Source organism: Rhinolophus ferrumequinum, chromosome 6 (assembly GCF_004115265.2).
Source record: "Rhinolophus ferrumequinum isolate MPI-CBG mRhiFer1 chromosome 6, mRhiFer1_v1.p, whole genome shotgun sequence".
NCBI lineage: Eukaryota > Metazoa > Chordata > Mammalia > Chiroptera > Rhinolophidae > Rhinolophus > Rhinolophus ferrumequinum.
This window is the reverse complement of record NC_046289.1, coordinates 46135895-46154723: the sequence shown is the minus strand read 5'-3', so window position 1 is coordinate 46154723 and position 18829 is coordinate 46135895. Positions and strand designations below refer to the sequence as shown.

Below are 18829 nucleotides of genomic sequence, written 5' to 3'. Positions count from 1 at the left end.
AAAGTATCTGTCCTCTCTAATGGATCTGTTATTTTTGTTGATTTTAAAAATAATATATTCATTTGGAATAGAAACATGTAAGAGTAGCTGAGGAAATTTTGAAAATGAACAGGGAAGGGAACTTGTCCTGCAGGACAATTACTGTTTATAAAAAACTTTTTAAAACAATGAGGTAATTTGGGCACAGGAATAGATCAACGAAACAATTCAGGAAGTGACCTGTGTGTCTGCATTGTGTATATATGTGTGCATGGGAGTGTGTTAATAGGTGTGTAAATTTAGTGATTGATAAAGGTAACATTTCTAACCAGTAAAGAAAGGATTAAACATATGGATGGGATGATTGGCCACCAGCTTAGAAAATATCTGAAGTAGATCTCTACTTCATACCGTGATAAGTTTGACTAGAGTTACATGTAAAGGAAATAAAAGGATCAGAAAGAAATATAGAACAAATACCCTATGATCTCACTTATATGTGGAATCTAAAGAACAGAATAAATGAACAAACAAAATAGAAATAGACTCAGAGATACAGAGAAAAAACTGAACGTTGCTAGATGGGATGGGCGTTGGGGGATGGGGAGAAGATGAAGGGATTAAAAAGTACCAATTGGTAGTCACAAAATAGTCATGGGGATGTGAAATACAGTGTGGGGAATGTAATCAATAATGTAAAGATCATGTAGGGTGCCAAATGGGCACTGGACTTGTCAGGGGGATCACTTCATATATTGTGTAGATGCCTGACCACTGCGCTGTACACCTGAAGCTCAAGTAGAATAATATTGAATTTCAATTATAATTAAATACACACACACACACACACACACGCACCTACACCCCCCCACACACACACATACGTATAGTCACGGGATGTAAATACAGCATAGGGAATAGAGTCAATGGTATTGTAACAGCTATGTACGTTGTCAGATGGATAGTAGACTTGGGGGAGTTATCACTTTGTGAGGGGTGTAAATGTCTAATCATATTTTGTACACCTGAAACTAATATAACAAAAAAACACTTAAAAGAAATACAGAAATATAGGTAAATATAGTTATAGTCTTGGTGTGATCTCTTTTTAAGCAAGATATATATAAAATCTAGAAGTCAAAAAGACATAAGATATTTTAAATTAAGTAAAGTACCAGACTGAGAGAAAGTATTTTAAACATATTTTAACAGTCAAAGAGTAATAGCCATACTAGATAAAGACCTGCAAATTAAAAAGACAAAAAATCCAGTAGAAAAATGGGCTAAGGCTAAGAATAGACAATTTACAGATGAGGAAAAACAAATAGCTATTAAAAGATGCTCAACTAGTTACCAGGGAAAGGCAAAATTTTAAACATAATGTATCATTAAATTGGCTGAAATAAAATATATATAATATTGCAGAATCTGTGAATGTAGGCAAATGGATATGTCTCTTACTGTGGGTAGGAGTATTGAAATGGTACAACCTCCACACCAAGAGTGAACTTAGTGTATATGGATCTAGGGTAATAATGATGTGTCAATGTAGGTTCATTAATTGTAGCAAATGTACCACTCTCGTGAGAGACGGTTAATAATGGGAAAGGGTCTGTAGGTGTGGGATGAGGGAGTATATGGAAATCTCTGGAGTTTATATTCTGTTTTGTTATGAATGTAAAACTGCTCTAAAATACAGACTATTGAAAAAAATTCTCATTATGGCCAATTTCAAGTTACCAACATGGAATGCACACAGGTATAAGAAAAAAATAAAATTATTTCTGGGTTATGGGTTAGGAATTTTTCATTGTCTTTTAACTTGTATTTTCCAGTTTTCCATAATAAACATGGATTGCTTTTGTAATAATGAAAATGATTTTTATGTTCAATAAGAAGTGGTACAGGATTTTAGAAGTGAAATTGGGCAGTATCCCAAAATTTAAATTGCATACTTTTTGACTCACAGCTACATACCAGATATCAAATGCTCATTTCTTCATCCTCTTCTCAACTATTTAAAAATATATTTGCCATTTTGATACATGAAAAATAGTATTTTATCGTAATTTTTATTCACATTTCTATGCTTTGTTGTATGCTAGTAAGTGTGAACATTCTAAAAATGTATTGGTTAGCTGTTTGTATTATTTATAGGTTCTGGAGTTCTGGATATACTTACCACTGTACTATGTCTTAAATCTATTTCCTTCCTTCAGATCCCACTGTCCCCATTCTATTTGAGACTCACCTCTTCCTTCAAATTCTTGTACCTTTTTTTTTTTTTTTAAGCTTCATGTCTTTGTTTCTGCTTTTTGTTGGTTTGGAAATCCCTCCCCCAGTCTTTGCCTTTCAAATATCTACCTCTCTCTTGAACTACTTGGTACAGCACATGGGATAATAGGATAATAACCACCAGATAGATTGTGCCTGTCTCATAGTATTAATTATATCCTCTCATGTTTAGTTCATCATCTTTCTAGCTGTCTTAAACCTGCCACTCAGATTCAAAGCTTCTTGAAAGCAGGAACCATGTCCTCTACACCTTTTAAGTTGCCTTGTATGTATAAGAGGTTCCTAATAAGTATCTCTTTAATTTTATTCAAAGTCAGGTTCAGCCTTACCTACTAGTAGAAGCTTTTCAATATGTTGTGCCTCAGAATTATCATCATCCACATGTGTTTAGTATCCAGCAGGGCATGGAGTAAAGCAGCAAGTAGAGCTATAGAGTAGAACAAGATATGGTTCCTGCAGGACCTATGATCTCTTACTAACCAGTGGGATTAGTTCCAGTCTTTAAATGGAAATTATCCCTTTTTTTTTCATAGGTTTAGAGCCAAATATTCATAGCAAGCACGACCATAGGCATAGGATAACATGGGACATATTATCTCATGACTAAATAGATATTACAAGACTTCAGAGAAAGGCCTAAGCACTTTCATGCTGGGCCAGTAGAGGGCACATTACAACTTCTGGGCCGTGAAGCGAGGATAGAATTTAGATCAGCGTGGAAGAGCGAAGAGAGGGACTCGTGAGTGGGCAGAGGGCTAACTGAATGTGTTGAGTAAATGGGCTGTCATAGAACATTCTGTGGGTTTAACTGTTTCTAGACAACTTTTCTAATCTTGGCATTTTTAATAATCTTGTTAAACAGATGAATGATTGTCGTGTGTTGTACCTATTTTCTTAGCGCTCTGGAACTTTTATTTTTACTAATATTCCTTACGGTTCTTGGATGAAGAGGGAAGTGGTGGGGGAGCAGGGAAGGAGATCATTCATGGAACCCTCTTTGAATTTCAAATTTTATGACTGTTGAAGGGGTTTTAGGTTGGTGGTAAGTCAGGCTATTCTTCTGAGCATAGAACATTATTAATTATTGCATCCTTTGGTTTCTTATCACAGATTAGATGAGACAGTCCAGGCCATTGCCAATGGAACCTTGAATCCACTGACCAAATTGGATAGATCTTCTGAAGAACCTTTGGGAGTTCTGGTGAATCCCAACCTCTACCAGTCACCTCCCCAGGTCAGTGGACCTTTGCTCTAATTGATAATGAGAGAAGTTTGGGCCCAGATATTTCTTCTTTCAAATAAGCCTATTTAATAGGCTTTAAATACCAGTCTACTCTCTGAACACACCCACCAACCTTATTCTCTGACTCAATTTTCCCCAGTTTTTTGCAGCATTTCTGACAAGTTGATCTGTATTATTTTCTGAATATTTCCCAAGAGAGAGTTTTATTAAGTACTGTAGAGACTTAGACAGTAGTTTCATGGTCCTTTTGTTAATGTTCTTTCTCTATATTTTATAGACTATGGGTAGTCCCATAGACTGATGTTTTAAATTAATACATTAATTCACATATTCACTGTTGTCATTCATTTTTCTGTCAAGTATGTTGAGCATCTGCTGTGTACAAGCACAGTAGTAAGTGGTCAACCAGACATTGCTTCTATCTTCAAAGAACTTGTAGACTAGTAGGGGAAAAGATTACATAAGCGGCTCTAATACTGATGGAGATGTAAAAAAAGTACATTGGAAACCCAGATGAGGGAAAGACTACTTCAGTTGAGAGAAATAAAAGAGGTTTTTATAGGGAAGCGGGCAGTCATAAAAAGTAAATATCCAGGAAAATGGATGTTTGGGGATGGTGGGAAAAAGAACATTCTAGGCAGAATGTACTATAGGAATAAAGCATGGATACACAAAAGCATATGTGTGTGTGTGTGTGTGTGTGTGTATTTATATATACATATGGATATATGCATGTGTGTGTGTATATGTATATATAAATTCACTCACCATTGTGTGTGTGTGTGTGTGTGTGTGTGTGTGTGTGTGTATAAAACAGTGAGTGAATTTAGGCAACCTAGATAGTACTCATAAAAGGGATTATCATGAAAAATAGAGTAGGTTTAGGTAGGTAGACCCAGATCAGTAGAGAGCTTAAATGTTTAGCTAGGAGGTTTTCATGTTTTTATTTTGTAAATGAGCTGTAGAAGATTCTTAAATAGAGGCATGCAATCAGAGCAGTGCTTTAGATAGCTCCACTGGAGCTCTTTCATTCATTCAGCACGGTATATGTGCCAGGTTCTTTGCTAGGTGCTGGAAAAATAAAAGGTAAAGGCCCAGCTCCTGTGCTTAAGGACTTCACTTTTAGTGGGAAGATGTGTTTTTATACAAATAATTTCATCAAGACAATTGCTATAATAGACATATGTCATGGGTATAATAGGACTTTAGGAGAGTTCATAAACCCACTAAAGGATTCACAAAGGAAATAGTATTTGAGAGGAGACTTAAGGGGTGAATAGGAGTTTCCAAGCAGACAAATCTGGGGAGGGACTTCCAGGTCAAAGGTTCAACATGTACAAAGACTCAACATCTTGAGAGCATTGCAGGTTTGGAGAACCGTAAGTAGTTAAGTATTGTTAGAAGTTAAAATGGACCAGTAGGTGTTTTAGTTTCCTAAGGTCCCCATAACAAAGTACCACAACTGGTTGGCTTAAGACAACAGAAATTTGTTTTCTCATAGTTCTCAACACTGAAATCAAGGTTGGTGGGGCTCCCTCCAAAGGCTCTCTTTCCTCTTTCAGCTTCTGGTACCCACCCTCATCCCTCGGTTTGTAGCTGTGTCACTCTGATCTCCGCCTCTGCCTTCACCTGGCCTTCTTCTTTGTGTATCTTTGTCTTTCTGTGTGTTCTCTCCTTTTATAAGGACACAGTCATTATTTGGGGTCCACCCTAATGCAGTATAACTGTATTTTAACTTGGTTACATCTGCAAAGACTATTTCCAAATAAGGTTACTTTCACAGGTTCTGTGTGGCTATAAATTTGGGGTGGGGGCGATACTATTTAACTCAGCACAGTAGGCAGCATCCTATCAGGAAACCCTTTAAGTCTCATGTTAAGGAGTTTGGTTTTATGCTAAAATAGGCAGAGTCCTTGAAGAATTTTAGTCCTTGAAGATTGGCTTAACTTCCGTGCTTATGTAGAGAATGGATTGGAGGGAGGAGTAAGACTAGACGCAGGGAAATTGCTAAGAAGGTTATTGCGGTAGCACAGTGGGGAGATAGATGATGAGGGCCCAAATGAGTGTTGTAGCAGAGAGTTATCTAAAGGCTAAAAATCTAGATGAGGAGACCAGTTAGCAGGCTCTATGATAGTATTATTGAAAGATAATAAGAGATTAATTTAGCAAAGTGTCTATGGGAATAAACAGGTAATATCAACAAAAACTGTAATAGAGATAGAACAGAGAATTTGGGCTGCAGAATTATTCAAATATCAACATTTTTATGAAATCATTTATTTCCCTTGTAATGTATCAGTTCTTCCTCTGTGTCTGCACTTAAGGGTTTATATCCCTGTGTAGTATTTACTCAGTTCTGTCTTACATTTTGCATATTTATATGTATCTCTTAGGATTGTAAGTTCCTTGAAAGCAAGAACCGTATCTTTTTATATTTTATATATGTCTCACTACTTTTTATGCTTTTTGTGTAGGTAAGGACTCAAATGTTTGTGTTTTTTAAAGATACGACACAGCTGAGTCATAAAATTTTATTGCAGAAAGATTTTTAGAGATTTATTTAGTCCAACCCCATCATTTTACAACTGAGAAAAACTGAAACCTTTAGGGGTTAAATGATTGCTTAGAGTTTCTAGACTACCACTCTAGCATTTTTTTCCCCTGTAAATGACTAAAAAGTCAAAGAATTAAGACAACTAAGTCCCACCTTACCATCCTAATAACGCCTTTTTTTCCCTTGAGTTTCGGAGCACTCAGTCTTCTTGCTCTGGAAGGAAGACACATTAACCTTTGTCATTCTCTGACTGAACTTCTGCCAAGACTCTTCATTCTACTGTAACCACCTGTACCCTGTAATTTTCTGTTCCCTTTCCATGATGGGAGCCTTGTTTCAGTAGTGCTCCATCCTCTCTTTTAGGGGACATGTTGTTTGTTTCAGAGTGAAAGAATACGTGATGTGTCCAATAGTCGGAAACGCCGCCCTGACAACATCTGTTTGGCTTTATCACGGTATCAGCCTGTGACCCTGCTCCTAGGCACATGAAGAATGTGCAGACCAAAATGTTGACCCTTCATTTGGCTGATTGATTTACGTTGGGAAATTGTCCAGAATTCAGTATGGACCATGAATAAGCATAAAATGGAAATAATTACAGACCAATTATTTAGTCTGATAGTTGTGCTTTTGCTGGTATTAGGAAGCTGTGTATGGAGATTTCAACATTCCAGTTACCTGTAAGGTGGGACCTTGTTATCATACGTGAGGCTCCTACTGAATTATATCGTCTCTACTTTTTTTGGCTCTGTTTCAGACAAAGATGGGATAAAATTTTCTAGGGATATGTTCCCAGTATGATTTCTTCCTTACTAGCACTCGTCTCACTTTGTATACCTACTCCAGGGATCTCCCTTGTCAGACTGTATGTTTGGTTTCTTTCCTGTATAGTGGATAGACCAGACAGGTGCAGCCTCACAGAAGAAGGCTTTCCATTCAGCAGGATCAGAATTAGAGTTCAACTCATGTCGGCACCAGTTGCGAATCCAGGACGAAGAATTTCAGGAAGGCTTTGATGGTGGCTGGTGCCTCTCTATGCATCAGCCCTGGGCTTCTCTGCTTGTGAGAGGGATTAAAAGGTAAGGATGGAAATGAGTCTTGGCAGTAAAGGATTTTACAGTGACATGAACTTGATTTCGAATTATGGATTGGAATTTATTGTCTTCAATTTAGTGATGATTTATACTATTCAGTACGTAGAAGTTTAAGTAATATATTCGTGTTAGTGACTTGGTAGTAGTTTTTTTACTGAATAGCTTGAAGAAGACTGAGGTTAGAAAGGCTAAGGATCCTAGTCATAACAAAGAATAGAATACCAATTTTTCATCTTTGGAGGCAGTCTATTGACAAAACTTCTCTTGGCGTTGCCTTTGTAATATAGCACTCGATAACCGTAATGGGGCGTGGCCGGTTAGCTCATTTGGTTAGAACATGGTGCGGTTAGAACATGGTGCTGATAACACCAAGGTTGCCTGTTCGATCCCCACATAGGCCACTGCGAGCTGCACCCTCCTTAAGAACAAACAAACAAAAAACAACCTTAAGGGTTTGATTCTACTTGAAATTCAAAGTTTTTAGTGTCTATTTATTAATTTTTTAAGACATTAGCCTAACTGGGGTATTCTCTCTCGCTCTCTCGCTCTCTCCGTCTCACTCTCTCACTCTCCCCCTCTCTACGCCCCTTTTTCCCATATTGAGAGAAACTATTTTACCAGAAATTCCTTTTCTACAAAAAGGAGAAATAGTGAGGGATAGTGGAGGTATAATAAAGTTGAATCGTTTTACCTGTTAATGATGGTAATAGCTTACAATTCCATGGTTTCATATGTTTCTTCTCAATTCATATTTTTTAATAGTGTGTTTGTTTATTATTTTTTTGCTTTTATAAATGTAAATAGAAAATTGGAAAATACAGAAAAGTAGCTAGAAAAAGGAAGATCACCTATAATCCCATCACCTAGAAACAGCTACTCTTAGCATTTTAGAGGGTTTACATTTTTCCTATGCAAAATGTTATATAGTGAGGTGACAATATACATTTAGGTTTTTTTTCTTTCACATATCATTATGACATTCATTTTCCTTTTTTTATCCAGTTTTACTGAGATAAAATTGACATATAACATTGTATTAGTTTAAGGTGTGTAACATAATGATTACAGTTGCAAAGTGTCACAGTGAGTTTAGTTAACATCCATTACCACACATAGTTACAAATTTGGGGGGTTTTGTGATGAGAACTTTTAAGATCTACTCTCTTAGCAGCTTTCAAATATACAATACCGTATTGTTAATTATAGTGGCCATGTTATACATTTCATCCCCAGGACTTGTAACTGTAAATTTGTACCTCTTGACTAGCAGCCACTAATCTGTTCTCTGTGTCTATGAGTTTGGTTTTTCAGATTCTACATATAAGTGAGATCATACAGTATTTGTCTTTTCTGTCTGACTTACGTATTTCACTTAGCATAATACCCTCGCAGTCTATCCATGTTGTTGCAAATGGCAGGATTTCCTTCGTTTTTATAGCTGTGAATAATATTCCATTGTATATATACACTACATTTTCTTTATCCATTATCCATCAATGGACAATTAGGTTGTTTCCATGTCTTGGCTATTGTGAATAATGCTGCAATGAATGTGGGGATGCAGATACCTCTTTCTTCCTTCTTATTTTATCTATTAGAATTTTATATGCCTGGCAGTGTCCTAACTCACAACAGTAATAATACCTTATATTTAAGTAGAATTTTATAGTTTTCAAAGCAGTAGCTCTATGAAATAGATCAGGCCACTATTACAATCTTTGACAAATGAGGACATTTAAGCAGGCAAAGGTAAAGTAGCTTGCTCTGAATTACAAAGCTAGTTAGTGGCAGAGAGGGAACTAGAGTTCAGGTTTTCAAAGTGCTTTTTTCCACTCTCACTGTGTAAGCTTCAGTCATTTCTCTACTTTCCTGAACGAAAACTTATTATCAGCCTTTAGGAACAATCATTTGTACTTTCGTGTTTTCATGATTAGTTGTGATTTCCTTCCTTCATTAAGGTGCATTACTGTTTTTCTCCCCTCTTGAAGGTCAGGCTTTCTTTCTTTGGCTCCTAATTGCTTCACAGTCATACATGTAGTGCCATTAGAATAAGCTCCTGTAATCCGCTTCTGACCCCGGGCATGAGGCCCTCAGATGTCTGTTCTTCTCAGTCAATTCTCTGTAATTTAGGTGCCTTCCTTTTCTAAAGTCGAAAACTAAACAGCTACTTTCTGCTGAGGGGATCAGAATGTTTTCATTTCTCTCGGCCAATTTTGGATCTGTATTATTCAGTTTCTCACTGAAAAGGACAGGATGAGCAGCATCCAACCCACCATCACTAATCCCACAGAAATAAAGTGGGTGGTTTTGCCATATCTGTGAAATTATTTTCTCAGTAACCCTTCAGGTTATTTGGTATAGAGGAAAGAAATACATTGATTCATTCTTCATTTATTGAGTACCTACTATGTGCCTGGCACTCTTCCAGTTCATTTATATTGGAAAACTAAGGATATGAGAAATTCCCATTTCCCATTATAAGAATAGTATCGTAGGGGTATATTATCAAGGTACTTTATTTCATTAGTGGGAACTAGACGAGAAGCACCTTTTTATAATCCTTGGAGAGTAGCGAGTAATTCTCTTGAATGCATTCTGTTATTCCACTTAAATATTCTTTCAAACTAGTAAACAGGTTGTTTAATTATCTACAAAGAACATAACCTTTATAAAACTTCCCAGAAAATATAAATGAATGTGGTTACAATTTAAAGAGTAAAAATGATAAACATTTTATTAAATTATATTACATACTAATTATAAGAGTACTATTCTTGGGAAGATACGTGTGGGTGAGAATTTTTCTGTCATGTGAGAGAACAATTAACAAATATTTCAGGAAAGGTTAGCCTTTGAGTCCAAGGCAAGGATTTCCATTTTTGTGGGACAACTTGGATGCCTTGAAAATGTAAGATTTGGAATGTAGAAGTCCCAAGGCTAGTGAAAGCTCCAAATCTGAGTCATAAAGATCAGATTTAAAAAAATAGAAGCTGAGAAAGATAAGTTGTCTTTGTTCTGATGATAGGAAAAACGAGAGAACAGGGTTCATACTCAAGTGAGGTTGTTGTGGGAAAATTGTTTTTCACAAAAAAAAATACCCCACTTGCTGAGGTATCATCTCTAGATCTCCTTGTTCACCTGGATAATTTGCTGTATGTTATGAGATCATCCAGGACACTAGAATTTGGATCCTTACTACTAAATTTATATTTGTTTAAGGGTGGAAGGCAGAAGCTGGTACACCCCTCACAGAGGACGACTTTGGATAGCAGCCACAGCTAAAAGGCCCTCCCCTCAAGAAGTCTCAGAACTCCAGACTACATATCGTTTTCTTCGTGGGAAAGGTAACACCCATATACGACTGTATTCTCCTTTCAGTCACATTTTGTGAAGAGAAATCATTGACATTCATCTTTTTTTCACTTCCTTCTTCCTGTGGCTGCTTTTCTTTTTTTTTTTTTTTTTGCTGTAAGTGACTTTAAACTGTGGTGTGTGTGTGTATGTGTGTGTATGTGTTTAGTGGCAAATTATAGACAGCTGTTCAAAACGTTAATTTGCCAAAGAGTACAAATAAAACTATCAGCTCCCAACACCAGAAATCAAGCTGCTAGTCTTAATTCTGAGAAAATTGTCTCCTTTTTTTTTTTTTAAACTATGAGAATAAAAAAACTATAAATTCTGGGATATTTATATTGGGAAGAACAACCACAAATAAGAATTTTTATTGGGAGTGATCCAAATAGACATCTGCTATCAGATTTGGACAGATCAAAGTTGGTTGACTTAAGAGTGTATTTTGCGAATCCCCCCAAGCATGGAATATTTGGATCCTAAAATACACTTCTTACCCTTGGTTGTCTTGTTCTCCTTCTTCTTATCCAGTTTATGCATTTTTTATGAAGGTAGAATGAGAGGATAATTACAGAACCACCTTTAAAAGTTTTCAAAAAAACCAAGCTTTAGGAATCAAAAGTGCATATTTCCATAAAAACATATTTCTGTTTTGACTGGCTTGTTTTAAATTTGTGTGTTTTGACATTCTTAATATTTTCTATTACATTTTTATGGGTTTTCTCTTGACACCTGTAGCTTGTTTTCAAAGCCCATCACCACCAACTCCAGTAAGATCCAGTTGAGTATAGTGGAATTGATTTGTTTAGAGTAAAGTTGTGGGGTCCTTGACTTCCTTGGTGTGAGGGGAATTTTCCTGTAGCTTAGGATGTGGATAGTGGACTAAGCCAGCCACTGGCACATTTTTTTGCTAAAATATGAACAATGTGCCAAATAAAAATCTCATTGTTTTCTTTATGTCTACCAATAGATAATAGAGAAAGTGATTTGTTCAGAATTGAAAACAGATTCATGAGTTCCAGGGTCACAAAGGAAATTTATCCAATCCTTCTGTAATTCTTTATTCAGATGTGGAATTTCCCAACGACTATCCATCAGGTTGTCTTCTGGGCTGTGTGGACCTAATTGACTGTTTGTCCCAAAATCAATTTAAGGATCAGGTAAGTAAAGAATACTTCTCTTGGACAGATGCTTGGTTTGGCACCACAGCTGGCTTATAGATCCTTCAACACAGAACATCCTGGAGATAGAAGGTGCTAGCAACTGAATTTAGATATGTGAAGAGAATCTTTTAATTAGGAAAAATTGGGGAAAGAAAAGACCAGGGCAGAAACAGAGAAAACTTAGTGACACTTTAGTTTCTGATATGTGGAGGACTGGTACATACACATGTCGTCATAAAAAAGCTATTGCCACAATCCAGCTGATAAGTATAGGATCCTTAGCCCTTAATAAAACTTTGTTGCTTTTGGTAAAGAAACCCTCCATTACTATCCCTTGAATTATTTCAATTAATTGGTGGGATGGTAGAATTTGTTGTCACTTACTCTTGAACATTTGGTTCGGGCCAGAGAATTCATGATAAGCAAGTGTGTTGGAACTCTGATTGCCTGGACCATGCCAGGTTTGGTGTGTGTGTCTGTGTTTGTACATACATATGTATGTATTTTTATTTATTTTGATCACTAAAGATTGAACTGACATAACTAAAGTACATTTTGAACAGCAAAGGTAGCCGAAGGACTTTAGCTTAATTGGAAAACTCTTGAAATTTAGAGGCTTATGTTAGACTCAGACTAGCAGAAATCCAAAATGGGAAGGTCCATCCTTGAAGCATGAAGTCTTACCTAACAGTATGGTTTTCCTGTACTTTGAATAGTTACTTTAGGCAAAAGACTTCCACCACTGTGCTTAAGAAAATGTTTTTCAGCTGAATTTTTCTCAGTAAATTCTTTGTTTTTCAGACTTATTTGCCTTTCATTACTATTATTACTGTCTGCTTTAAAAAAAAAAAAACCCACAAAACTTCCAATCTCACCTCCTCTTATACTTTCTTCACAGATTTTAGCCAATAGTTATATCCATCTCGTTTTCTGTCGTTCATTTACTTGTGCATTGCCTCCTCAGCCCTTCTCTGATTACTTTATGTATATGAGTACAATACTTGCAGTTTGGCATGAATTTTGACTTTTTTTCTGCTTTTCATACCTGATCCAGACCTAGGCAAAAACCATAGACATGCGGAAGCCCTTTCTTTTCCACACCACACCCTTGTGGAAACAAAGGTTCTCTCTCTCATGGGCCTTTTGCCCATTTTTCAATGTCTTCTTTCCTCTCCTCTTCTCCCTTTTTTTCAGGCTAGAAGTAATATAAAAATGCCTTACATTGGTGTAGGTTTTACAATTTTAGAGACTCTTACAGCCATCAACAGGTTAGTGTAACTTAATGTATTATATTTTCTTCTTAGGATATTTGCATTCTAAAGGAGAACTCAGGAGCATCTGGCAGTGTGGGTGGTTGTTTTTTCCTTTACTTGTTCATTTGTCAATCAAGCAAACCACCACCTGATACAAGGTCAAATGATTTATATCCTTAGACAGCCAATCTTCTTTCTGCCACAAATTTATGTAGAGAAGGGTAGGAAACTGTAATCCTGGTCTATGGAGTACCACAAGCTTATAGGAATTAGAAATCTAATTAACAAAATAAATTTTTTTCCGTTTCTCGGGGATACCTGGCTTTCAGGGTAGCAGGATACTCCTTGAGCTAATATTCCATGTTTTATCCTGAGGATGCTGAGGGCGGCACATAGAAGTGTAGGAATCCTCCCATATGTTTCTAGCTGGAGGTCCTGGCAGTTCACCTTATGAATTTCCCTGATGTATGACATTAGAATATCCCAAAGTGCCAGAAGCCTCTAAGCTTCATCAAACATTGGAATCCCATGCTTGCTTTTCTCTGTGGTCAGCTTTTCTGTGTCTTTTCCCCATTGTTTCTGTTCTGTGTTTGAGGGTAGCACATGAATATATTCAGAATTGATAGTAGACCTATTTGGGGATTATTTATGGGTAAGGATCTTACCACTTTTAAAAGTTTTAGCTTTGATATTTGGCTGCTTTTTGGAAAATTTCTTGAGCACGCTTGATAATCTACCAGTCTCTGTTTGAACTAGGATTCTGTGATGTAAGAATTGTGATTGTCTAGCCTGTTTTACCAACCTTATTCTCATTTCTGAATGAGTTGAGAGTTTAGGAATAATAGTTTTAGAATAGCATTTTCCAAACTATTCTATGGCACAGGTGTTCTCTGAACAAAGGTGGGGGGATTCCATGGACACATACATTTGGAAAATATATTTGGAATAAATTAATTTGTTTATTGCAGAACTTCTCAGAGCCCTTAATATGCTAGTGTGTATTATGACTCTCTGATTATCTAGTGGATATAACTTGCAGTGTTCCCAAAACTTTTTGACCACAATCTCCCCGCCCCCCACTTTTCCCTCCTCCCCCCTCTCCCCGCCCCCACACACACAAACACTGCAAAACTGGTGTCTTGTACTATATACAGTTTAGGAAGTGCTAGTCTAGGTATATTTGGTTTTTTTTATCCTCATAGATCAGCTCACTGAGGCAGAATCATCCAGGAGACAGTTTCCTGACCTGTCTCTTCTTTTTGCATCTCTACACTCATTTCTCATCACCCAGCTGAATTGCATTTTCTTTGAAAATCAGTGTGGATCTAGTAATTTTTATTTCAACTGAAACTAATCTCCTGTGTGACTTGGACCACATTTTGCTTCTCCATCTTGTTCCTAATTTTTCCTTTCCCCAAAGAAGCTCAATAATTTACTTCCTGACCTCACATTCTTGGCATTTCTTTGATAAGTTAAAATATACTAAGCCCTCACTATTTTCAGCATAGTGTGATCATTTAGTTCTTAAAAAAAATAACAGAAAAGGTTTTATTAGTGGTTGTTTAAAATCAAGTGCGCTACAGTATAAGTGGCTTTAAAAATATGTGCTTAAAATGCTTTCCTCTGAGCTAAGAATTCGTCTTCCTTTTATCTTCTAAGATAGCATGGCTGATTTGTGCTAGAAAAAAAAAAATCCCACTAGACCTTAAACCCTCCAGAGTAACAGCAGGGGATCAACTTGGACAAGGTAGGGAGTGCTACAGAAAGGGCTATAGGCTCAGCTCAGGAGAGAGAGGTAGATGAGAGCCATCTAGTTAAAACTTCTGTATTCCCTTGGAAGGAGCCTATGTCGTTTGCAGGCGTTTTATCTGCCAGCAGCAGATGTAAGCTCTCCAAAACAGCAGGGAGGATGTTGACTGCAGCAGTGCATCAGGGCTGTGGTTTGTAACCTCAATAGTAAGGCAGTTAAAACTTTTTTTTTAACAAAGACGTTTTGATTGCCAAATCTATAACCATTAGCAGCTGTGGTTTAAGCAGTTCTCTAGACCTAACAAGTTTTCAAACAAAAAGTTGAGTTGGTGGCTTTTGTTTTACGTGTCTGTGTTGCGTTCGTGCTATTTATATCACTGCCTTCAATAGGAAATCTGATTTGTCTGAAATCTCCAAGGTCATGATTATTTAATTTCTTCTGTACTGAATCTGTCCCTTTCCTGCCAGTTTCCTGACCCTTTAGTCCATTTGATCTTACGGCTTTTATAATAACCAAGACCTTATCTTTAAGGAATTATGTTGAAGCAGTTCTACCGCTGGGTGCCTATGTCATTGATATCAGCATTAGAATTAAAGTCTTCCAGGGCGGAAAACTTCACTATGAGTATCCAAGCAATACAGAATGATTGCAGGTATCACTTCATGTGTGGAAATCATCAGCTTCTATCACCAATGGGTTGTCTGTAAGTCTGAGATCAGAAATTAAGAGAATGAAGAAAGTAAATATTCAAACCGGCATTGGCCTTAAAGAATGCAGTCCCCAAATTCTCTTTTAAAATATGTGAAAAAGGTCCTCTCTGTTGTACTGCGAAAACCTGCCACCTAAATTGTAGGTTCCTTAGGGATTACGAGGGCTGTATCTGAGACCCAGCAGAAAGGGGAACTGTATGTCTGCCACAGTGAGCCTAATCTTAGGGAGTTCTTCCCTGCGCAGCCCCCAGGCAGTTCTTTAAAATCACAGATCACTTAAGTGAGACAGGAAATGTATCTTCAGAGTTCTGATTATGACGAGAACATTTGCTAGAGTTTCTAGGTCAGAACAGATTGTCTTTAGAGTTTTTCGCAACCTGGATGTCAAGTGCTCACTTAGTGAGCTGAGGACAGCCATACACATTTTTCTAATAATCCAGGAAGCATTTTACTTTATGTTGTATTTATCCTGAAGAGAGGAGGGGAATATTAACACTCTTCTGTTCATTTATGTACATTTTTTTAAATGTATAGCTTTTCATCTGAAAATGAACATGTAATTCTTAAGATTTTCTTAAATATTTATTTACCAATAAATACTTGAGTATATACCATAAATCAGACACAGTTTTTGACACTAAAGGAAACAAAAAGTTGAATCAGCAATGGATTCCATGCTCAGAATGTTTGAAAACCACTGGGTAGATAAGATATGTTTATAAACAACCAAATGCAAAATAAAAAGCAAAGGTAACTGTTTTAAGGGAAGTAAAGACTGCCTCTAAGAAATTTAAAGGAGGAAATGGTTGCTTTCAGCTGGGAAGGATCCCAAAAGACTTTGTGAAAAATATGGCTTTTGAATTAGCCTTGAAGGCTGCTAGTATCAATAAAGTCTATTACTTTTTAATTAGTTATGTGTCAGAAGCAAGGTATCATCACCTCTCTTTAAATTTGGGGGAACTTAAGACTCAGAGTTAAAAATAACACACATACTGTCAGTAAATGGTAGAATTGAGATTGCTGTTCAAGTCTTCCTACTTAGATAGTAGAAAAGCATATTCCAAGGAGAGGGAGTAATGTGAGGTGGGAAGTTATGGGCCGGTATGGAGAGTAATAGCAAACCAGTTGAGAGAAGAGTATGGATGAGGAGGAACAAACAGCAAACAAAAATGGGAAGGGGTAGATAGCTTTGAATGATAGGCTATAGAGGGAAGACTTTTCTGTAGTGGGGTGGGGGAGAGGTGTTTTGAAGGTGATCAGAGCCTTGCTTGAGGAAAATGAATCTGGTAGCAATGTAGGAGATGGATTGCGGTGAAGAGACTGAAGGTGGGAACACTAGAGAGAAGGCAGTTGTCACCTAGGGTAGAGATTTTTAAAAATCTGTTCTAGGATAATGTCAGGGGGATTAGATAAGACAGGAACAGATGCAAGAGATTGTATATAGGTAGAATCAATCACTTAATGTGACACCTTCATTTTACTTATAAGTAAACCCAGGCTTAGAGAGAGAGGAAGTGGTCTGCTTGATCTAGAAGGAATCTGCTGTAGCCTTGCTATCTTCTTACAGTCTGTTCAAGGCTTCTTTTTTAAAAAATAATTTTTATTTATTTATTTATTTATTTAAATTGGGGAATAGTGTGTTTCTCCAGGGCCCAGGAGCTCCAAGTCATTGTCCTTCGATCTGGTTGTGGAGAGCACAGGTCAGCTCCAAGTCCAGTTGCCGTTTTCAATCTTTAGTTGCAGGGGGCACAGCCCACCATCCCTTGCGGGAATTGAACCAGCAACCTTGTTGTTGAGAGCTCGCACTCTAACCAACTGAGCCATCCGGCTGCCATCCTAATTTAAGATTTTATAGATCAGAATATTATATAATCATATATTCAGCAACTATTTATTGACCATGTGTCATGTACCAGGCACTATACTAAAAGACTAAGGATCCAGAGTTTTAACAAGATATTCCATTTCCTCTAGATCTTTAAGTCTACTAGGAGAGACTGAGACAAGAAAACCCACCCATAATAATTATCATATGAACAAAGGAATGTACAAAGGAGGGGACCTAACTCCTAACTCAGCTTGGCTGGAGGTAGGGTGGGGAGGGTTAAGGAACCTTCTAAAAAAGGTGAGTCCTGAAGAAAGCACAATTTAAATCTTCCTTAATATACCATCGTATATCATGTCTCCATGCTCTTGTCTACCAGGAGAGTTCCTATTCATTCTTTAAAGCAGCTCAGATGTCATTCTTTCTGTAGGATCTTCCCTGACCTCAGCCCATTTCCTCCCTGGCAGGATGAATCACTTCCTCTTCTTGGCTACTGTGTTGATATTTCTATTGCATTTTTCACTTTTGTCGGTTTGGTTTTTGGTTTTTTTTCGTAATTACTCCCCGCCCCCCATCCCCACCAAATATGTTCACATGTAGTTCCTTTAGGTGGTCACCATCTGTCTTATTCACCTTTTTATCTCCAGTGTCCTAGCATATAGCCTGGCGTATAGTAGGTGCTCAATAAAGGTGGTAATGATAAATTGAGAGGCAGACAGTGGTTGATGAAAAGCCTTTTAAATGCACTGTGAAGGAATTTGAATTGTATTCTGAAGGCAACCGTGTGTGTGATATAATGAGATGTGCATTTTAGAAAGATTTTCCTAGCAGTAGTAGGAAGGATGGACTGGGTGGCACAAGCCTAAAAACAAGGAAATGATTAGGAAATTATCATGATTGTCCAGGTGAGGCATGATGGAGGCCAGCAATAATGCAGTTGAGTTGGACAAAGGAACGGATGATTGAAATGTTAGGAAGTGAAGTCTATAGGACTTGGTGATTTGATCTGATGTGAAGAGTGAGAAAGAGGGAAGTCTAGGATAAACTTGAGTTTCTGGCTGTGGTAATTGGGTGAATGGTAGTACCATTAGTCCAGTTGGAGTATACAAAAGAAGAGAATATTCTTTTAAGGTAAATGACTTTAAAAGAAATGAGCTGTGCAAACGAAACCTATATTGTAGCAGTAACGGAGAGATGTTCTATAGTGTGTGATACCATACAAAAATCAATTTTCCTATAATTTTTCATTTGGACAGTTTAAAATATTTTATTTTTTTAATATTTTAATCTCTTGTTCTAAAAAACAAATGATATTTGATAAAGGGTATTGATGTTAATAATGCCAGATTACTTGATAAGGATCTTACCTTGATATGTCAGGTGAGGTCAAAGAATTCTCTGAGCTCTGCCTCAGAATAGTTGTTCTCAGTTGAGTCAAACCAGACATTGGGAGATAAAATCTAAAATTGGCAGAGCCCTTAACTCAAGTGGAGTCTTAGCACACTGAGGTATTAGTCCCGAGGTAGACTTCAGTGGTTAAGAACCTCACAATGTAGTGTCTTTAATTAAGAGCAATTTTCTTTTGGTTCTCACTAGTTGGAGTGAAAGCGTA

At 37.1% G+C, this 18829-nt stretch overlaps 1 protein-coding gene across 4 annotated transcripts in view; it reads left to right on the top strand.

Annotated features, from left to right (window-relative positions):
• TRIP4 (thyroid hormone receptor interactor 4) overlaps positions 1-18829 on the top strand; it is a 44951-nt gene that overhangs the window by 13301 nt on the left and 12821 nt on the right. For 3 of the 4 annotated variants that reach the window (XM_033109556.1, XM_033109555.1, XM_033109557.1), the window contains 4 exons: positions 3385-3508; positions 6963-7150; positions 10385-10509; positions 11585-11676. In XM_033109556.1, the coding sequence (XP_032965447.1) occupies positions 3385-3508; positions 6963-7150; positions 10385-10509; positions 11585-11676 (529 nt within the window). The remainder of the gene's footprint in view (positions 1-3384; positions 3509-6962; positions 7151-10384; positions 10510-11584; positions 11677-18829) is intronic. The other variant, XM_033109558.1, reaches the window with a different exon arrangement.